Source organism: Medicago truncatula, unplaced genomic scaffold (genome assembly GCF_003473485.1).
Source record: "Medicago truncatula cultivar Jemalong A17 unplaced genomic scaffold, MtrunA17r5.0-ANR MtrunA17Chr0c18, whole genome shotgun sequence".
Classification (NCBI taxonomy): Eukaryota; Viridiplantae; Streptophyta; class Magnoliopsida; order Fabales; family Fabaceae; genus Medicago; species Medicago truncatula.
This window is the reverse complement of record NW_024340381.1, coordinates 1-19,985: the sequence shown is the minus strand read 5'-3', so window position 1 is coordinate 19,985 and position 19,985 is coordinate 1. Positions and strand designations below refer to the sequence as shown.

General features: G+C 39.5%; 1 protein-coding gene across 1 annotated transcript; it reads left to right on the top strand.

Moving 5' to 3' along the window:
* Window positions 1-17,540: 17,540 nt before the first annotated feature.
* On the top strand, window positions 17,541-18,854 carry LOC120577886 (RNA polymerase II degradation factor 1). Its single transcript, XM_039829778.1, has one exon. It carries the CDS (start codon window positions 17,541-17,543, stop codon window positions 18,852-18,854), a length of 1,314 nt encoding a protein of 437 aa, XP_039685712.1.
* Window positions 18,855-19,985: the final 1,131 nt, after the last annotated feature.

The following is a 19,985-nucleotide window of genomic DNA, read 5'->3' as shown; positions in this document are numbered from 1 at the left end:
AGAATCAAAATGGTTTTTCGCTTACGGGTTCGCTTATGGTTCGCTTGAGCGAACTCTTGGCAGAATCAAATTAAATTTTCGCTTACAGGCTCGCTCACTGTTCGCTTAAGCGAACTGACAAAATCGCATTCTGGGCAGCTTGCTTGAATGCTCACTTAAGCGACGGGTCGTTCGCTTAAGCGACCATTCATCTGGGCAGTGCAAAAACCTACGGGTTCAGACCTCTTCTCACTCCAAAAACCCAATTTTAATCCCCTGATCACCCAAAACGTTTTCCAGCAGATGTTTACAGGTCCTATACACAACTAGGCATCGAAAGGAACACAAAACAGGCATCAACAACAACAATTCAGATCATTCTAACAATCATACAAAACTTCTCCAATTTATCCAACCGATTCTAATTTCATTCAAATTCTGATCACAGCAACATTATAGATTAAGAAATCATTCTGAACATCAAATTACAACACATTAAACATGATCCTTAAACCATTCCTTCCAAAATCAGCATCAACCCTAATTTCCCAATTTTCATTTCAAGAACAATTCATGTTAAAACAATTTTCAGAAATTATATACTATGATTATTGAGAGATAGTCTCACCCTTACCTTAGATCTGCAGAAAGATTGCACAGAAAAATCGGTTCCTAGGCTCTTCTCTCTTGTTCTTGGTTTTCGTCTCCAAAACTTGTATTACGTAAAACGTTTTTTCTGACTTCTCTTTTTCTTAACTTCCAAAACTTAACTCCCCTTTATTTCATTAAACTCCCCTTAATTCTATTAATTCTTAATTAACTCCCCACACTCCAAAATAACTCTATTTCTCATATTATTCTAATTATATTAAAATAAATCATATAATAAAATAATACACACCACATAAATCACAAATATTATTAAAAATCACATAAAAGACTCTAAATAATTCCAAAATAAATAAAATAACGACTAGGGCGTTACAATGTGCCTTGAACAACCACAAGTCGTAGCTCGCCACAGCGAGCAACCTTACTCGCCATAGCGAGCATGACCAGAGAGCATGTTGAATTCTATAATTTTGACTTTTGAGTGGAACCTTAGATGCTTTTGAGTGCCTTAAGATGTTTATTAAAGATTAGTTGATGATTTAGAACAAGATTGAACCATGGCGAACAGATGCTCTCGCCTCGCGAGTACTTCCAGAACTGTATGCAAGTTAGTACTAACACACGCCCGCAATTGTCATTAATGCTGTGTTTGTTTGTCCCCTTCTGAATTGCAAACTTTTTTACTCAAAACACTGTGACAAAACACACACTACTCACTTCGCAACTACACTTTCTACTTGCAAACCATTCTATGCGAAGTAAAACGCATTTCTATCTCAAAACCTAGAAACCCAAAATTCATCTTCATCATCAAATGGCATCTTCAAGTTTCGCTCCTGGATCATCATCTAACATGCAACAACAAGATGCTCTTGCGTATAAAATCAAAGGAAGAACCATGTCTTTGGAAGAATGGGAACTTAAGGTTCAAACAGAAAATCTGGTTGATTTTGCTTCCTTAGCTTATCATGGATGTGATAATAGCAAGTACTACGAAGCACAAGGCTTAGTAGAATACTTCAAGTTTTTGAATGGACCTACATACTAGACTCTGGTTCGACGTTTCTGGGTAAGAGTGTAACACCCCGTTTCCCAAAATCAATTTAATTATAATTATGAAATCAGAGTTCCACATTAAACGGCATGTCACACTACAAAATAAAAACTCTTAAATAGATTAAAACTATTTAACAACATCCTTCATTAAACTGCAGCGGAAAATTCTTTAAATTAAACTCCATTATCCAAAATAATCTTGGCATTAAGCCGCAACATAAAAATCAACGATAAACATGGACTACGTTAACTTGTTCCAAAATTTGATACATAGATAGAAATTTAAACTATAAATCCCATCCCACGTATCAGAGTCCTAGACACTTTGAGCCACCACCAACTACTCAGGATCACCTGCAAGTTACCCATAGGAAGGGCAACATTTTCAAGCAGAAGGGGTGAGATTCACAACAAAATATCGGTAAAGAATGCATCAATTGAATCTAACACCCTATCAGATAATTCATCAACAATATTATATAAATATCATCATTTTCACTTATCATCAATAATATTAATTTATACACCTCTCAACAATATATGCAACTTGTCACCACTCCACTAAGACTCCTCTAAACTCCCATGCATGTGGTACCATAAATCAGGGCCGTGACCCACACCGCTGTCGAATGGTTAAAGCATTCTCAACAGGACATAAGTCCTCACCACTACACCACTTTGAGTAACTAGTACTCCACCACTTTGAACGACTAAGCATTCCAGAGCCGAAGCTCTCCCACTGTTATGTTAATGCAACTAATCCCCATAGTGTATATCTACATACCAACCTACCTAGACATATACATATATATGATTCACCAACCAACTTACACCTTTAAGGGAATTTAATTATATACAACACACATCAGTCAGCATCCATTCATCAAAACCAACTAAGCATCCAGGGAAATATATATCAGCATACAAGCCATGCAATAATTCAACAAAATACACAATCCAAACAACAACAGAAATTAACCAACCAAATACTGGGCAGCTCGCCTCGCGAGCTCATCTACTCGCTATGGCGAGCTCAGAAACACAGGTACTCGCCATGGCGAGTTGGAGGCGAACTCGAGGCGAACAGAAATATGGTGCTCTCGGGAAAAATGACATTTTTCTCACTCAAACCTCAATTCTAAGCTCCCTAATCATCTTTTACACTTAAAACTTGCTCTAGTCCTCTTAAGAATCATCTAGGTACACGAAACTACCCAAAATACGGCTTATAACAACTTTTTCAAAATCCAGATTTTCACAAGGCTACTCGCCATGGCGAGCTGTATCACTCGCGAGGCGAGCGATGAAGTTGTTCACTCGCTATGGCGAGCAATGGCTACTCGCGAGGCGAGCGATGAACTCCTGTACGGGCAGAATGCAGGTTTTTCCCAAAAATCCCATTTTTCCTCAAATCACTCCCCAAATTAGTTTACAGATATGAAATGAAAGGTTTTATGCACCCAGAACCCATTTCTACCCTCAATTCTATGATTTCTACACTCAAAACTCCTTAATCAACAAAAACCTAATTTCTCCCAAATCCTCACATAAACCTGTTAGAACAAAATCAACATTCAGAATCTATATAATTGCGGTAAACCTCACCCTTACCTTAGAATTGCAGAAAAAATACAGCAGCAAATGATTCCTAAGCTTCTCTCCCTTGCACTAGCTTTTCTCCCAAAACCAGACTGTTTTCACGTAAAACTGTTTTCTCTATTTTTCTTTCCTTTTCTCCACTCCCAAAATGTAACCTCCCACTCCCTAATTAGCAATTAACTCCCTACTAATTATGTTAATTATTTCATAACCCCCAAAATAATAATTAATCCTATTCTTATATTATTTTAATTATTTAATAAAATAATCATATAAAAATAAATATACACTACATAAATCACCAAAAATCACATAAATGACACCACACAATTAAAAATAATTAAATAAAAATTAGAGTGTTACAACTCTCCCCAAATTACTGAATTTCGTCCTCAAAATCTTACCTCAAACAAACAACTCAGGATAAGAGTCCCTCATCTTACTTTCCAGCTCCCAAGTCAAACTTTCACCAGTTGCTCCACCCCAAACTACTCTCACCAAGGGTATTTCCTTGCCCCTCAATGCCTTTACTTTCCGATCATCGATCCTCAACGGCAAAGTCTCAACTGTGAGATTGTCCCGAACCTGCACATCATCTCTCGGAATAACATGTGAAGGATCTGCTACATACTTCCGCAGTTGTGACACGTGAAACACATCATGCAAGTTCGATAGATGTGGTGGCAAGCCAACTCTATATGCCACCGTTCCGATTCTCTCTGAAATCTGATACGGACCAATGAACTTCGGAGTCAACTTTCTCGATTTCAATGCACGTCCTACACCCGTCATCGGAGTCACTCTTAGAAATACATGATCACCCTCTTGAAACTCAAGGGCCTTTCTCCGCTTGTCATGGTAACTCTTTTGTCGACTCTGTGACGCTTTCATCTTCTCTCTGATCATCTTGACTTTTTCTGTAGTCTCCTGAACCAAATCCGGTCCCAGCACAACACTTTCTCCTGACTCAAACCAACACAACGGAGTCCTGCACCTTCGACCATACAAAGCTTCGAATGGTGCCATTCCTATACTCGAATGATAACTATTGTTGTAGGTGAACTCTATCAATGGTAGGTGACTATCCCAAGCTCCACCCTGTTCAAGCACACACACTCTCAACAAGTCCTCCAATGATTGGATCGTCCTCTCCGACTGACCATCTGTCTGAGGATGATAAGCCGAACTCAGCCTCAACTTCGAACCCAAAGCGTCCTGTAAACTCTTCCAGAACCTAGAAGTGAACCTCGGATCCCTATCCGACACAATACTCGAAGGAACTCCATGTCACAACACTATGTATATAAATCTCAGCCAACTGAGCTACCGGATAACTAATGTTGATAGGAATAAAATGTGCCGACTTCGTCAACCTATCAACCACAACCCAAATCGAATCATGTCCCCTCGGAGTGTTTGGTAAACTCGTCACAAAATCCATAGAAATGCTATCCCATTTCCACTCCGGTACATCCAATGGTGTCAACAATCCTGCAGGTTTCTGGTGTTCAACCTTAGACTTCTGACAAGTTAAACATGCATACACAAAATGAGCAACATCTCGCTTCAACCCAGACCACCAAAACAACTTTTTCAAATCATGATACATCTTCGTAGCTCCCGGATGAATGCTTAAGCTACTCTTATGACTTTCCTTTAGGATTAACTTTTTCATTTCTTCATTATCAGGAATACAAATTCTACCTCTGAATCTCAACACACCCTGTTCATCGACCTTGAAGTCACTATTTTCAACGCCATTACCAGCAACCATCAGATCAACTAACTTGACATCCACTTGCTGTGCTTCTCGGATACTACTCAGAAAATCACTGTTAATCTTTAGCATCCCCAACTGTACACTTTGAGGCGACAACTCACAAACCAAACTCATGTCTCTAAACTGTTCCAATAAATCAAATTCCTTCATCATCATAGCAGACATATGGAGTGTCTTCCTACTCAATGCATCCGCGACTACATTAGCTTTTCCCGGATGGTAATTCAACCCAAAATCATAATCTTTTAACAGCTCAACCCATCTCCTCTGCCTCATATTCAATTCCTTCTGGTCAAACAAATATTTCAAGCTCTTGTGGTCACTGAACACTTCAAATCTGGAACCATACAAGTAGTGTCTCCAAATTTTCAAAACAAAAACCACCGCAGCTAACTCCAAATCATGAGTGGGATAATTCTTTTCGTGCACCCTCAGTTGCCTAGAAGCATATGCTACCACCTTGCCATCTTGCATCAAAACACCTCCTAAACCCAGCTTAGACGCATCACAGTAAACAACGAATGGCTCTTCCGGCTTAGGTAAGATCAAAATAGGAGCAGTTGTCAATCTTTTCTTTAATTCATTGAAACTACTCTCACACCGAGCATCCCACACAAAGGACTTACCCTTACAGGTTAACTGAGTCAACGGCAATGCTAACTTTGAAAATCCTTCTATAAATCTGCGGTAATAACCAGCCAAGCCCAAGAAACTTCTGATTTCCGTCACCGATTTCGGAGTCTCCCATTGCAATACTGCATCAACTTTTGATGGATCAACCGCTATACCATCACCAGAAATAATATGACCAAGGAAACTCACTTCACTTAGCCAAAACTCACATTTCGACAGTTTGGCATACAACTTCCTTTCTTTCAAAACTTGCAACACAATTCTCAGATGTTCTGCATGCTCTTCTTCAGTCTTCGAATAAATCAGAATGTCATCAATAAATACCACCACGAATTTATCCAGAAAAGCATGAAAAATTCGATTCATATACTCCATGAACACACCGGGCGCGTTAGTAACACCGAAAGGCATCACTTTGTATTCGTAATGACCGTATCGTGTCCTAAAGACCGTCTTCTGCATATCTTCATCCTTCACCTTAATTTGATGGTAACCTGACCTCAAGTCAATCTTACTGAACACCTTTGCACCCACTAGCTGGTCCATCAAGTCATCAATCCTCGGAAGCGGATATCTATTCTTAATTGTAACTTTGTTCAATTGACGATAGTCAATGCACAACCTCATACTACCATCCTTTTTCTTCACCAACAACACAGGTGCTCCCCACGGCGAAACACTGGGTCTTACAAACTTTTTATCAAGTAAATCTTCCAACTGTTTCTTCAATTCAGCTAACTCAGAAGCTGACATACGGTACGGTGCCAACGACACCGGCTTTGTTCCAGGAACAAGGTCAATTGAAAACTCCACCTCCCTTTCTGGCGGCACATCAGGAATCTCATCGAGGAACACCTCCGGAAACTCATTCACCACTGCTAGCTTGTCAATCACAGCTTGATTTTCTAACGACAGATATGCCATTAGAGAAAACATCAGAATTCCATCACGTTCTAACTGCTTCATCTGCTTTGTAGATAAAATTTCAACTCCACTCTCTTCTTCAGCAGAAGAAAAATGCACAGTCTTGTTAAAGCAATTGATATGAACTCGGTTATACTCTAACCAATTCATCCCAAAATAACATCCATTCCCGTCAGCGGCAAACAAACTAAGTCTACTTCAAAATCTCTACCAAACATAGAAATTGGACACCTCAAGCAAACAAGAGAAGTAGTCACTGAACCCTTAGCTGGAGTTTCAACAACCATTTCTCCTTTCATATCAGACACAATCAAACCCAGTTTATAAGCACATTCTAAAGCAATGAAACAATGAGTAGCACCAGTGTCTATAATAGCAATTAAAGGAGTACTATTAAAGAAACAAGTACCTCTGATGAGACGGTCCTCATTAGCAGTCTGTGTACCAGTCAAAGCAAAAACTTTTCCACCAACTCTAACCTTCTTCGGCTGTGTGCACTGAGTACTGATGTGGCCCTCTTCATTACAATTATAGCATACAACATCACCGCGCTTGCAATCGGCTAGCATGTGACCCTTCTGTCCACATCTGAAACACTTCTTCTCATCCTTGGTACAAACGTTACTCTTGTGACCTTTCTCGCCACACTTAAAGCACACTATCTCAGCAGGAGCATCCCTCTTACTCGGCCTCCTCTCATCATTAAGTCTCTGCTTACCCTTATCAGTCGGGGCACTATACGGTTTAGGACGATTCTGATGTCCCTTACCTCTTCGCTCACTCATCACTTTATAATGAGCTTTGGTGTCCTCCTCGTAGATTCTACAGCGACTCACCAAATCAGAGAAAATTCTAATCTGCTGGTAACCTATGGCTCTCTTGATGTCAGCCCTCAAGCCATTCTCAAACTTTATGCACTTGGAGAATTCAGCTGTCTCCGGAGCATAATGGGGGTAGAACTTTGCAAGCTCCACAAATTTTGCAGCATACTCAACAACAGACATATCACCCTGCTTCAACTCCAGGAATTCAATCTCCTTCCTACCTCGAACATCTTCCGGGAAATACCTATTCAGAAATTCCCTTCTGAACACTGCCCAGGTCACTACAGCTCCATTCTGTTCCAACACTGGTAACAAACTTACCCACCAGTCGTCTGCCTCCTCAGCCAACATGTGCGTCCCGAACCGCACCTTTTGCACTTCAGAGCACTGCATGACTCTGAAAATCCTTTCCACTTCCTTCAACCATGACTGGGCACCATCTGGATCATACCTTCCTTTGAATGCTGGGGGATGATTTCTCAAAAAGGTCTCCAGCATCCTCACTTCTCCATTACCAGCTTGCGGTTGCTGTTGAACAGCTTGAGCTACGGCCTCAAGTGCAGCAGCAATAGCAGCGTCGTTTCTACCAGCCATCTTAAGATTCTACATAATGAACAACAGTTCAGAACAACGACAACAACAACACAACAATATTAGAGTTGACACTCTATCCTAGGTGGCTCAACACGACTCTACTACTTGGCCGGACGGACCAACCTGCTCTGATACCAATTGTAACACCCCGTTTCCCAAAATCAATTTAATTATAATTATGAAATCAGAGTTCCACATTAAACGGCATGTCACACTACAAAATAAAAACTCTTAAATAGATTAAAACTATTTAACAACATCCTTCATTAAACTGCAGCGGAAAATTCTTTAAATTAAACTCCATTATCCAAAATAATCTTGGCATTAAGCCGCAACATAAAAATCAACGATAAACATGGACTACGTTAACTTGTTCCAAAATTTGATACATAGATAGAAATTTAAACTATAAATCCCATCCCACGTATCAGAGTCCTAGACACTTTGAGCCACCACCAACTACTCAGGATCACCTGCAAGTTACCCATAGGAAGGGCAACATTTTCAAGCAGAAGGGGTGAGATTCACAACAAAATATAGGTAAAGAATGCATCAATTGAATCTAACACCCTATCAGATAATTCATCAACAATATTATATAAATATCATCATTTTCACTTATCATCAATAATATTAATTTATACACCTCTCAACAATATATGCAACTTGTCACCACTCCACTAAGACTCCTCTAAACTCCCATGCATGTGGTACCATAAATCAGGGCCGTGACCCACACCGCTGTCGAATGGTTAAAGCATTCTCAACAGGACATAAGTCCTCACCACTACACCACTTTGAGTAACTAGTACTCCACCACTTTGAACGACTAAGCATTCCAGAGCCGAAGCTCTCCCACTGTTATGTTAATGCAACTAATCCCCATAGTGTATATCTACATACCAACCTACCTAGACATATACATATATATGATTCACCAACCAACTTACACCTTTAAGGGAATTTAATTATATACAACCCACATCAGTCAGCATCCATTCATCAAAACCAACTAAGCATCCAGGGAAATATATATCAGCATACAAGCCATGCAATAATTCAACAAAATACACAATCCAAACAACAACAGAAATTAACCAACCAAATACTGGGCAGCTCGCCTCGCGAGCTCATCTACTCGCTATGGCGAGCTCAGAAACACAGGTACTCGCCATGGCGAGTTGGAGGCGAACTCGAGGCGAACAGAAATATGGTGCTCTCGGGAAAAATGACATTTTTCTCACTCAAACCTCAATTCTAAGCTCCCTAATCATCTTTTACACTTAAAACTTGCTCTAGTCCTCTTAAGAATCATCTAGGTACACGAAACTACCCAAAATACGGCTTATAACAACTTTTTCAAAATCCAGATTTTCACAAGGCTACTCGCCATGGCGAGCTGTATCACTCGCGAGGCGAGCGATGAAGTTGTTCACTCGCTATGGCGAGCAATGGCTACTCGCGAGGCGAGCGATGAACTCCTGTACGGGCAGAATGCAGGTTTTTCCCAAAAATCCCATTTTTCCTCAAATCACTCCCCAAATTAGTTTACAGATATGAAATGAAAGGTTTTATGCACCCAGAACCCATTTCTACCCTCAATTCTATGATTTCTACACTCAAAACTCCTTAATCAACAAAAACCTAATTTCTCCCAAATCCTCACATAAACCTGTTAGAACAAAATCAACATTCAGAATCTATATAATTGCGGTAAACCTCACCCTTACCTTAGAATTGCAGAAAAAATACAGCAGCAAATGATTCCTAAGCTTCTCTCCCTTGCACTAGCTTTTCTCCCAAAACCAGACTGTTTTCACGTAAAACTGTTTTCTCTATTTTTCTTTCCTTTTCTCCACTCCCAAAATGTAACCTCCCACTCCCTAATTAGCAATTAACTCCCTACTAATTATGTTAATTATTTCATAACCCCCAAAATAATAATTAATCCTATTCTTATATTATTTTAATTATTTAATAAAATAATCATATAAAAATAAATATACACTACATAAATCACCAAAAATCACATAAATGACACCACACAATTAAAAATAATTAAATAAAAATTAGAGTGTTACAAAGAGCAAGCATTTACGACAAAGAAGCAGTCAAGCTTGAAGAAGATGAGAAGGTCCTGGTATACCTTGAATTGAAAGGGAAATCTAGAGAAGAAATGGGTTTGGAACCTTTTGATGAAATGAACTGTTAAGCTGATTATAATGTGATTTAATGATTAATTGCATTACTTGAAATATTATTGAATGATCAAGATGTTGATGAAATGAATTGATATGATAAAGTATAATGTTGTTGTGATCTGATTATGCTGCTATTGTTATTTAACTAAGTTGCATGAGTCTATACAAGATGATTAAGATGATGTTGAACTCCAAATTATTGGATGTATATGAGATGATGATTAAGATGTTTTAGATGATTGAGTCCATGCATTAGCATACATTTGTTGGGGGCTTATGCCCTGGAGCTTTGTACTCACCACGATGGAGCATTTGCTCAAAATAATTGTTGGGGGCTTATGCCCTGAAAGTATATTAATACTATAATGCTAGGGGCTCATGCCCTGTATTGGTACCACATGCATATAAGAGGTTTAGGTTGCATTATATTGATTAATATTATTGTTTTGTGAAATCTCACCCCTTCAGTTTGGAAATGTTGCTCTTCGTATGAGTAACTTGCAGGTGATCGAGCTTAAGTTGCTGTTGTGCTGTCGTGAGTGGCCTTGCCTCACTGAGTCCTAGGTTGCTCTGATACGTAACGGGATGGGGTTTATGATATGCATGCTTCATTCTTTTACATGTTCATTTATGATGTTTAACTGAATTTTATGAGATGTTTGATTAGGCCTGCGTGCCAAGACAATTTATAATTTTGAAATAACTCCGCTGCGATTGATTAAGATATTTTGTTGGAAGTTAAATTGTTATTTAACTGTTCTTACATTATGTGAAAGGTGATATCCCGTTTGTGATGTTTACTCTGATATATGTTAAGAAATTTTTATGTTGGGAAAACGGTGTGTTACAATTGGTATCAGAGCAGGTTGGTCTGTCCGACCAATTAGAAGAGTCGTGTAGAGTCTTAGTAATATTTCTATTACTATCTTATGTTGTTGTTGTTACCTGTTGTGTAGAATCTCAGAAATGGCTGGAAGAAACGATGCTATATTAGCTGCTGCACTACAAGCCGTAGCTCAAGCTGTGGGGCAACAGCCTAATGCGAATACTGGTGTGAATGCTGAGACGAGGATGCTTGAGACCTTCATGAGGAATCATCCTCCTACCTTCAAGGGAAGATATGACCCTGATGGAGCCCAGACGTGGCTTAAGGAGATCGAGAGAAATTTCCGTGTGATGCAGTGCACTGAGGTTCAGAAAGTGCGATTTGGTACACATCAGCTGGCTGAGGAAGCCGGTGATTGGTGGGTTAGCCTTCTACCTAACCTAGAGCAAGATGGTGCTGCTGTGACTTGGGCTGTGTTCAGGAGAGAGTTCTTGAAAAGATACTTTCCGGAAGATGTTCGCGGGAAGAAAGAAATCGAGTTCCTTGAGCTGAAGCAAGGAAACATGTCCGTGACTGAGTATGCTGCCAAGTTTGTTGAGTTGGCAAAGTTTTATCCGCATTATGCTGCTGAGACTGTTGAGTTCTCAAAGTGCATCAAGTTCGAGAATGGTTTGCGGCCTGATATTAAGAGAGCAATTGGATACCAACAGATCCGAGTTTTTCCTGATTTGGTGAACAGCTGTAGAATCTATGAGGAGCACACCAAAGCTCATTACAAGGTTGTAAATGAGCGGAAGACTAAGGGCCAGCAGAGTCTCCCTAAGCCCTATAGTGCCCCTGCTGATAAGGGCAAACAGAGAATGGTCGATGATAGGCGGCCTAAGAAGAAGGATGCTCCTGCGGAGATCGTCTGTTTCAATTGTGGTGAGAAAGGCCACAAGAGCAATGTTTGTCCAGAGGAGGTGAATAAATGTTTCCGGTGTGCCAAGAAGGGTCATACGTTAGCTGATTGCAAGCATAGTGATATTGTGTGCTTTAATTGCAAGGAAGAGGGTCATATTGGTTCTCAGTGCAAGCAGTTTAAGAGGGCGCCGACTACTGGTAGAGTTTTTGCTTTGGCTGGTACACAGACCGAGAATGAGGATCACTTGATCAGAGGTACTTGTTATATTAATAATACTCCTTTAGTTGCTATTATTGATACTGGTGCTACGCATTGTTTCATTGCTTTCGATTGTGTTTCTACTTTGGGTCTTGATTTGTCTGATATGAATGGAGAGATGGTTGTCGAAACTCCAGCTAAGGGTTCGGTGACTACTTCTCTCGTATGTTTGAGATGTCCTTTGTCTATGTTTGGTCGTGATTTTGAAATGGATCTAGTTTGTCTACCTTTGAGCGGTATGGATGTGATTCTTGGTATGAATTGGTTAGAGTACAACCATGTTCATATTAATTGTTTTAGCAAGTCAGTGTATTTCTCTTCCGTCGAAGAGGAAAGTGGTGCAGAGTTCTTGTTTACCAAGCAGCTGAAGCAACTGGAACGCGATGGTAATGTGATGTTTTCCTTCATGGCTTCTTTATCTATTGAGAATCAAGCAGTGATTGATAAGCTACAAGTGGTATGCAATTTTCCTGAAGTTTTTCCAGATGAAATTCCTGATGTGCCTCCAAAGAGAAAAGTCGAGTTTTCTATTGATCTTGTTCCTGGAACGAAGCCGGTGTCGATGGCACCTTATCGTATGTCTGCTTCCGAGTTAGCTGAGTTGAAGAAACAATTAGAAGAATTGCTTGAGAAGAAGTTTGTTAGACCAAGTGTTTCACCTTGGGGAGCGCCAGTTTTGTTAGTAAAGAAGAAAGATGGTAGTATGAGGTTATGTATCGATTATCGTCAGTTGAACAAAGTAACTATCAAGAATAGGTATCCACTTCCGAGAATTGATGGATCAGTTAGTGGGTGCACGTGTTTTCAGCAAGATTGATTTGAGATCAGGTTATCACCAGATTAAAGTAAAAGATGAAGATATGCAGAAGACAGCTTTCAGAACGCGTTATGGCCACTATGAATACAAAGTTATGCCTTTTGGTGTTACCAATGCACCTGGAGTATTTATGGAGTATATGAATTGCATCTTCCATGCATTTTTGGATCGGTTCGTGGTTGTTTTCATCGATGATATTTTAATTTACTCCAAGACTGAAGCAGAACATGCTGAGCATCTGAAGATTGTCTTGCAAGTGTTGAAAGAGAAGAAACTTTATGCTAAATTATCTACGTGTGAGTTCTGGTTGAAAGAAGTAAGTTTTCTTGGCCATGTCATTTCTGGTGATGGTATTGCTGTAGATCCCTCTAAACTTGAAGCGGTATCGCAATGGGAGACTCCTAAGTCAGTTACAGAGATTAGAAGCTTCTTGGGTTTAGCTGGTTATTACCGAAGATTTATTGAAGGATTTTCTAAGTTAGCACTTCCGCTAACGCAGTTGACTTGTAAAGGTAAAGCTTTTGTGTGGGATGTTCAATGCGAGAACAGTTTCAATGAATTGAAGAAGCGGCTGACGACAGCTCCGGTTTTGATTTTGCCGAAGTCCGATGAACCTTTTGTGGTTTACTGTGATGCGTCCAAGTTGGGTTTAGGAGGTGTACTTATGCAAGATGGTAAAGTGGTAGCTTACGCTTCAAGACAGTTGAGAATTCATGAGAAGAATTACCCGACGCATGATTTAGAGTTGGCGGCTGTGGTCTTTGTATTGAAGATATGAAGACATTACTTGTATGGTTCGAGGTTCGAGGTGTTTAGTGATCCCAAGAGCTTAAAGTATTTGTTCGACAGAAGATGGTGACTTTCAGGTCGATGACCATGGTGTGTTGAGATTCCGAGGTCGGATTTGTATTCCTGATGATGAAGAGATGAAGAAAATGATTCTTGAAGAGAGTCATAGAAGTAGCTTGAGTATTCACCCGGGAGCTACGAAGATGTATCATGATCTAAAGAAGATTTTCTGGTGGTCTGGATTGAAACGAGATGTGGCACAATTTGTGTATTCCTGTTTAGTTTGTCAGAAGTCAAAGATCGAACATCAGAAACCTGCTGGTATGATGGTATCATTAGATGTACCAGAATGGAAATGGGATAGTATATACATAGATTTTGGGACGAGTTTGCCGAATACTCCTAGAGGGAATGACGCAATTTGGGTTATTGTTGATAGATTGACGAAGTCGGCTCATTTTCTACCGATTAATATTAGTTTTCCTGTTGCCCAGTTGGCAGAGATTTATATTAAAGAGATTGTGAAGTTGCATGGTGTTCCTTGGAGCATTGTATCAGATAGAGATCCAAGATTTACTTCTAGATTTTGGAAGAGTTTGGAAGAGGCTTTGGGTTCTAAGTTGAGATTGAGTTCGGCGTATCATCCGCAGACAGATGGTCAGTCGGAGAGGACGATTCAGTCGCTAGAGGATTTGTTGAGAGTTTGTGTTCTTGAGCAAGGAGGAACTTGGGATAGTCATCTTTCGTTGATTAAGTTCACAAACAATAATAGTTATCATTCAAGTATTGGAATGACACCTTTTGAGGCTTTATATGGTCGGAGATGCAGAACTCCGTTGTGTTGGTTTGAGTCAGGAGAAAGAGTGGTCTTAGGACCAGAGATTGTTCAGCAGACTACTGAGAAACTTAAGATGATTCAAGAGAAAATGGAAGCGTCGCAGAGTCGACAAAAGAGTTATCATGATAAGCGCAGGAAAGATCTTGAATTTCAAGAAGGAGACCACGTGTTTTTGAGAGTCACTCCTGTGACTGGTGTTAGACGTGCTCTGAAGTCAAAGAAGTTGACTCCTAGATTTATAGGTCCGTATCAGATATCGGAAAGAGTTGGAACGGTGGCATATCGAGTGGGATTACCACCGCATCTTTAGAATTTGCATGATGTTTTCCATGTGTCGCAATTTCGGAAGTATGTTCCGGATCCATCTCATGTGATCCAGAGTGATGATGTGTAAGTTAGAGACAACCTTACGGTAGAGACTTTACCGGTGAGGATTGATGATCGGAAAGTGAAGAGGTTGAGAGGCAAGGAAATACCCCTTGTGAGAGTCGTTTGGGACGGAGCGACTGGTGAAAGCTTGACGTGGGAGCTAGAGAGTAAGATGCTGGAGTCTTATCCAGAGTTGTTTGCTTGAGGTAAATTTTCGAGGACAAAAATCATTTAAGTTGGGGAGATTTGTAACGCCCACTTTTATTTAATTAATTATTTAATTGAGTCTAGACGAGTTATATTATATTTATATAATATGTGTGTGAATTATGATGATTTATGACGATTTAGATGATTTGGATGATTTTAGATGAGTTATGTGTTTTGATGATTTTTATGAGGTTATGAGACTTATTTTATTGTTTAATAAAATAAGATTTGAAAATAAAATAAAATATTTAGTTAAGGGTTGTTTTGAGATTTTAGAGAGTTTTGGGGGAGAAAGTGAGATAAGATAAGATATTAGGAGAAGATATAAAAAGAGAAAACCTAGTCTTAGAAAAATTAGTACGTACGACTGTTTTTGGAGAAAAGAGAGAAAAAGCCATAGAAGGGAGAATCACCATAGAGAGCTGCGATTTCTTCATACAAGGTAAAGGTGAGACTAACTCTACCATTCTATTAATCATGTAATCCATCCGGTTGTAATTAGCAGGAATTAGGATTGAATTGGAGAAATCGAAAATTAGGTCAAATTCTTAGAATTGATGATTAAACGGTGAAAATTGATTAGATTGATGTAGAAACTGTCCTTTGACCTTAGATTATGATTAGGATGAATTATGGAATTGAAATTAGGCTTAGAACCAAGAGATTAGATGAATTTTCGTAGAAAACTGCATTATGCCCGAGCCTACATTGATCGCTCGCCCTCGCGAACGATGATCCTCGCCTCGCGAGGGATGAAGTTCATCGCTCGCCACGCGAGCCATTTCCCTTCGCCTCGCGAGTTACAAGTTGTAGCTCGCCACAGCGAGCAACCTTACTCGCCATAGCGAGCATGACCAAAGAGCATGTTGAATTCTGTAATTTTGACTTTTGAGTTGAACCTTAGTTGCTTTTGAGTGCCTTCAGATGTTTATTAAAGATTAGATGATGATTTAGAACAAGATTGAACCTGGTTTAGCTTAGAACAACTTAAGTTGGAATTCTGGCTTGTACTCGCCATGGCGAGCAGATGCTCTCGCCTCGCGAGTACTTCCAGAACTGTATGCAAGTTAGTACTAACACACGCCCCCAATTGTCATTAATGTTGTGTTTGTTTGTCCCCTTCTGAATTGCAAATGTTTTTACTCAAAACACTTTGACAAAACACACACTACTCACTTCGCAACTACTATTTCTACTTGCAAACCATTCTATGCCAAGTAAAACGCATTTCTATCTCAAAACCTAGAAACCCAAAATTCATCTTCATCATCAAATGGCATCTTCAAGTTTCGCTCCTGGATCATCATCTAAGATGCAACAACAAGATGCTCCTGCTTATAAAATCAAAGGAAGAACCATGTCTTTGGAAGAATGGGAACTTAAGGTTCAAACAGAAAATCCGGTTGATTTTGCTTCCTTAGCTTATCATGGATGTGATATCAGCAAGTACTACGAAGCACAAGGCTTAGTAGAATACTTCAAGTTTTTGAATGGACCTACATACCAGACTCTGGTTCGACGTTTCTGGGTAAGAGCAATCATTTACGACAAAGAAGCAGTCAAGCTTGAAGAAGATGAGAAGGTCCTGGTATACCTTGAATTGAAAGGGAAATCTAGAGAAGAAATGGGTTTGGAACCTTTTGATTGCACAGAGATAACATCGAGCATTATGGGAATTCCGGTTCACATATCTGAGAGGGTGATTGCTTTCATTCTCAAAAGGCCAGCTCATGGAACCTATAAGGGTGGCATAAAGAATGTAAAGTATAGCCCCTGGAACGAGATTGTAAACCAATCAATCTTCAACAACAATGTTAAAGGTGTCTATGCTGATCTAGGCATGGAGAAGAGAATGATGCTGAAGATCCAAAATGCAAATCTGCTACCAAAAGGAGGTGGCAATGATCAACCTTCATTGGAGCACAAGATATTCCTCCATTTGTTCATTACAAGAGAATATGCAAATGTGCCAAAATACATTTTCAAGCATATGATTCAACAACTGAGGGAAAGTCAAGAAAAGAACATATGTTGGATACCTTATGGAAGACTTCTGTCTGAGATTTTCCATTAAGGAGGAATCTTAAAAGCTCTCAGCAATGTGAATTTTTTCATAGATGCTCAACTTGGAACAGAAACAGGGAGAATTATCAATGGTGGTACCATGAGGCATATGAGGTTAATTGGCAAAGATGGCTACAAGAAGTTGAGCTCAGATATGCAAGACTCTCATGCAGTCTCAGCACTCATGAAGGACTTCCCTCCAATCTGCAAACAAGATGCACTTCATCAAAGAATACTTTGAAACAACTGGAACTAAAATCAGCATGAGGGATGTTCCTGAGGAAATGTATGGAGGAGCTCTGCCTGTGGCCAAGAGCAGGAAAACTAAGAGGAAGGCAATCAGCAAAGAGGCTTACTTAGAGGAAGGTTCTGAACAAGCCTCTAAGAAAGCAAAGAAGGACAAGAAGAATAAGTCTTCTTCTGAACAATTGGATGATTCTGAATTGCCAACAATTCAAGAAGAAGCTCAAAATCTTAATGCTGAAGAGGTCTTAGAGAACAGGATCAGAAGCAGCAAGGATGCTGCAAACTCTCAAGCAGCTTCTGAACAGCCTGTTATTCCCAAGAAAAAGAGGAAGCATGCTATCAGAAAGCTAATAATGGAAGCTACTGCATCTGATGAAGAGGAAGAAGTGACTGCAACTGAGCTAGTCACAAGAGAAGTGAGGAAGAAACAAGCTAGGGATGTTGCTGCACTTCAGATAGCTGAGGAGTTAGCCCAGCAGGCCAACATCCCTACATCCAGCATAACAAGGGAAAATGTTGGTGCAGATGCTGAGCAAGTGCTGAAGGCTGCTAAAGAAGTTCAAGGGTTGATCGCTTCTGAAGCAGGACATCTTCTAAACACTGCTGCTGGTTCCTCAAAAGCCACTATCTCAGATAGTCAGCAAGGTATTACAACTTCTCCTCACACTGACAATATAATTCATGTAGAATCAGACTCAACCCCCTCCATTTCATCTGACTCATCATCATCCTCATCCTTCTTAAATCTAGATGATATACCTTTAGGAGAATTGTATCCAACCATTAACAAAAGCCCCTCAACAGCCTCCAAAATCCATAAAAAGCTGAATGTTAACTATTCAACCTTTGAACCTATGATTCCTACTCTAGATGAAAGGATTGGAAATCTAGCTCAAAGGAGGATAGATGTTTGTGAACGTCTACCTCTTGACCATCCTTTCCAACCATCAAATATCCAACCTTTAAATGTGATTCAACCTGAAACCAATACTGAATCACAAAAAGCCTCTGAAGTAGCTTCAAAAGAAGTTACTCCAGAAGACTCCCAACAACAACAACTTGAAACCATTCCCACCTCTAAGCAAACTGTTCCTGAACAATTTGTCTCTGAACAACCTCAACCAGAAACCCAACCACAAACTCAAACCACTCCTGAACAAGTTGTTTCTGAACAACTTGTCTCTGATCAACAACCTTCATCACCAACAAACTCCCAATCATATCCTGAATCAGATCCTATGATCACATCAGATGCCTCTGATGTTGAGGAAGAGCCTAACAACTCTTCTTCTGATGTAATCATGGAGTCTGTTTCTGATCAAACTACTTAAACTCCCATCTCTACAAATAGCCAATTCTCAACTTCATTAGCAATTCAACCAATAACCCCAACCAAACAATCAAAGATACCTTCTCCACCAACCATATTCCTTGATTCTACACTATTTTGTTATGTCTGCTCTACGGAAGACCAGCATTGAAGCTCAGGATGAAGCTCAATTGAAATTCCAGAACTGGCTCAAAGGGATTGACCAGGATTTGAAGAAAGTTAATGTATTAAGAACTTGGGTGCAATCTCCTCCATGTCTAAGAGAAAGAAATCCAATAGATTTCATTCCAGCAGGAGTGCATCCAAGAGAATTGGATTTAACCTTCCTTCAGAAGATACTCTTCAAGTCCGCTTCCACTGAAATGGAGCTTTTGCAAAGGAATGTAGAACTTGAAAGGGAGAACAAGCAATTGATAAAGGAAGTTTTAGATCAGAAGCTACTCTTGCTGAAATATCAGATGTCAACATATGCTAAGTTAGAAGAAGCAAGGGGTAGAGAAGAAAATCTGCTGAAGATTAATGAAGAGTTTAGACAGGAAATGAACAGAAAGGCAAAAAGAAAGGAAAAGATGATGCAACAAATGATGGAGATGATTCAAAGACAAGCCCAACCTTAGTTGCAAACTTATTTTAAGCTTGTTTAGATTTATCTCTTAAAGCTGTTTTCTGCATTTGTTTTCTGTTTTACTCTGAATGCTTCTGAATATGAGTTATTGCTTCTGAACTTCTTAATTTACTCTGATATTTATACTACTTCTGAAGTAATTTATTCACTCTGATATTTATACTTGTTTTATATTGCTTCTGAATGTAGTTAATTACAAAATCTCTCACTATTTTCTCATCTCTTTCTTTTTGTCTTTATTTTATACTTTTTGTTGATGACAAAAGGGGGAGTAGATGTATAGTATTTAAAGGCTCTGAGCCCCATTAATTTAATTCTAATCAAGTTAAATTAATAGGACCTTCTTCTAAACTCTTAGTCTTTTATTGTAAGATTATTCTGAGTGTTATTTTGTTCTTAATGATAAATTTAATTAACATGGATGAAACTCAGGGGGAGCTTACAAACCTCACCTTAAAAGTACTATTGGACTCAAGGGGAGCTTACAAACATCATACCCTAATAGTC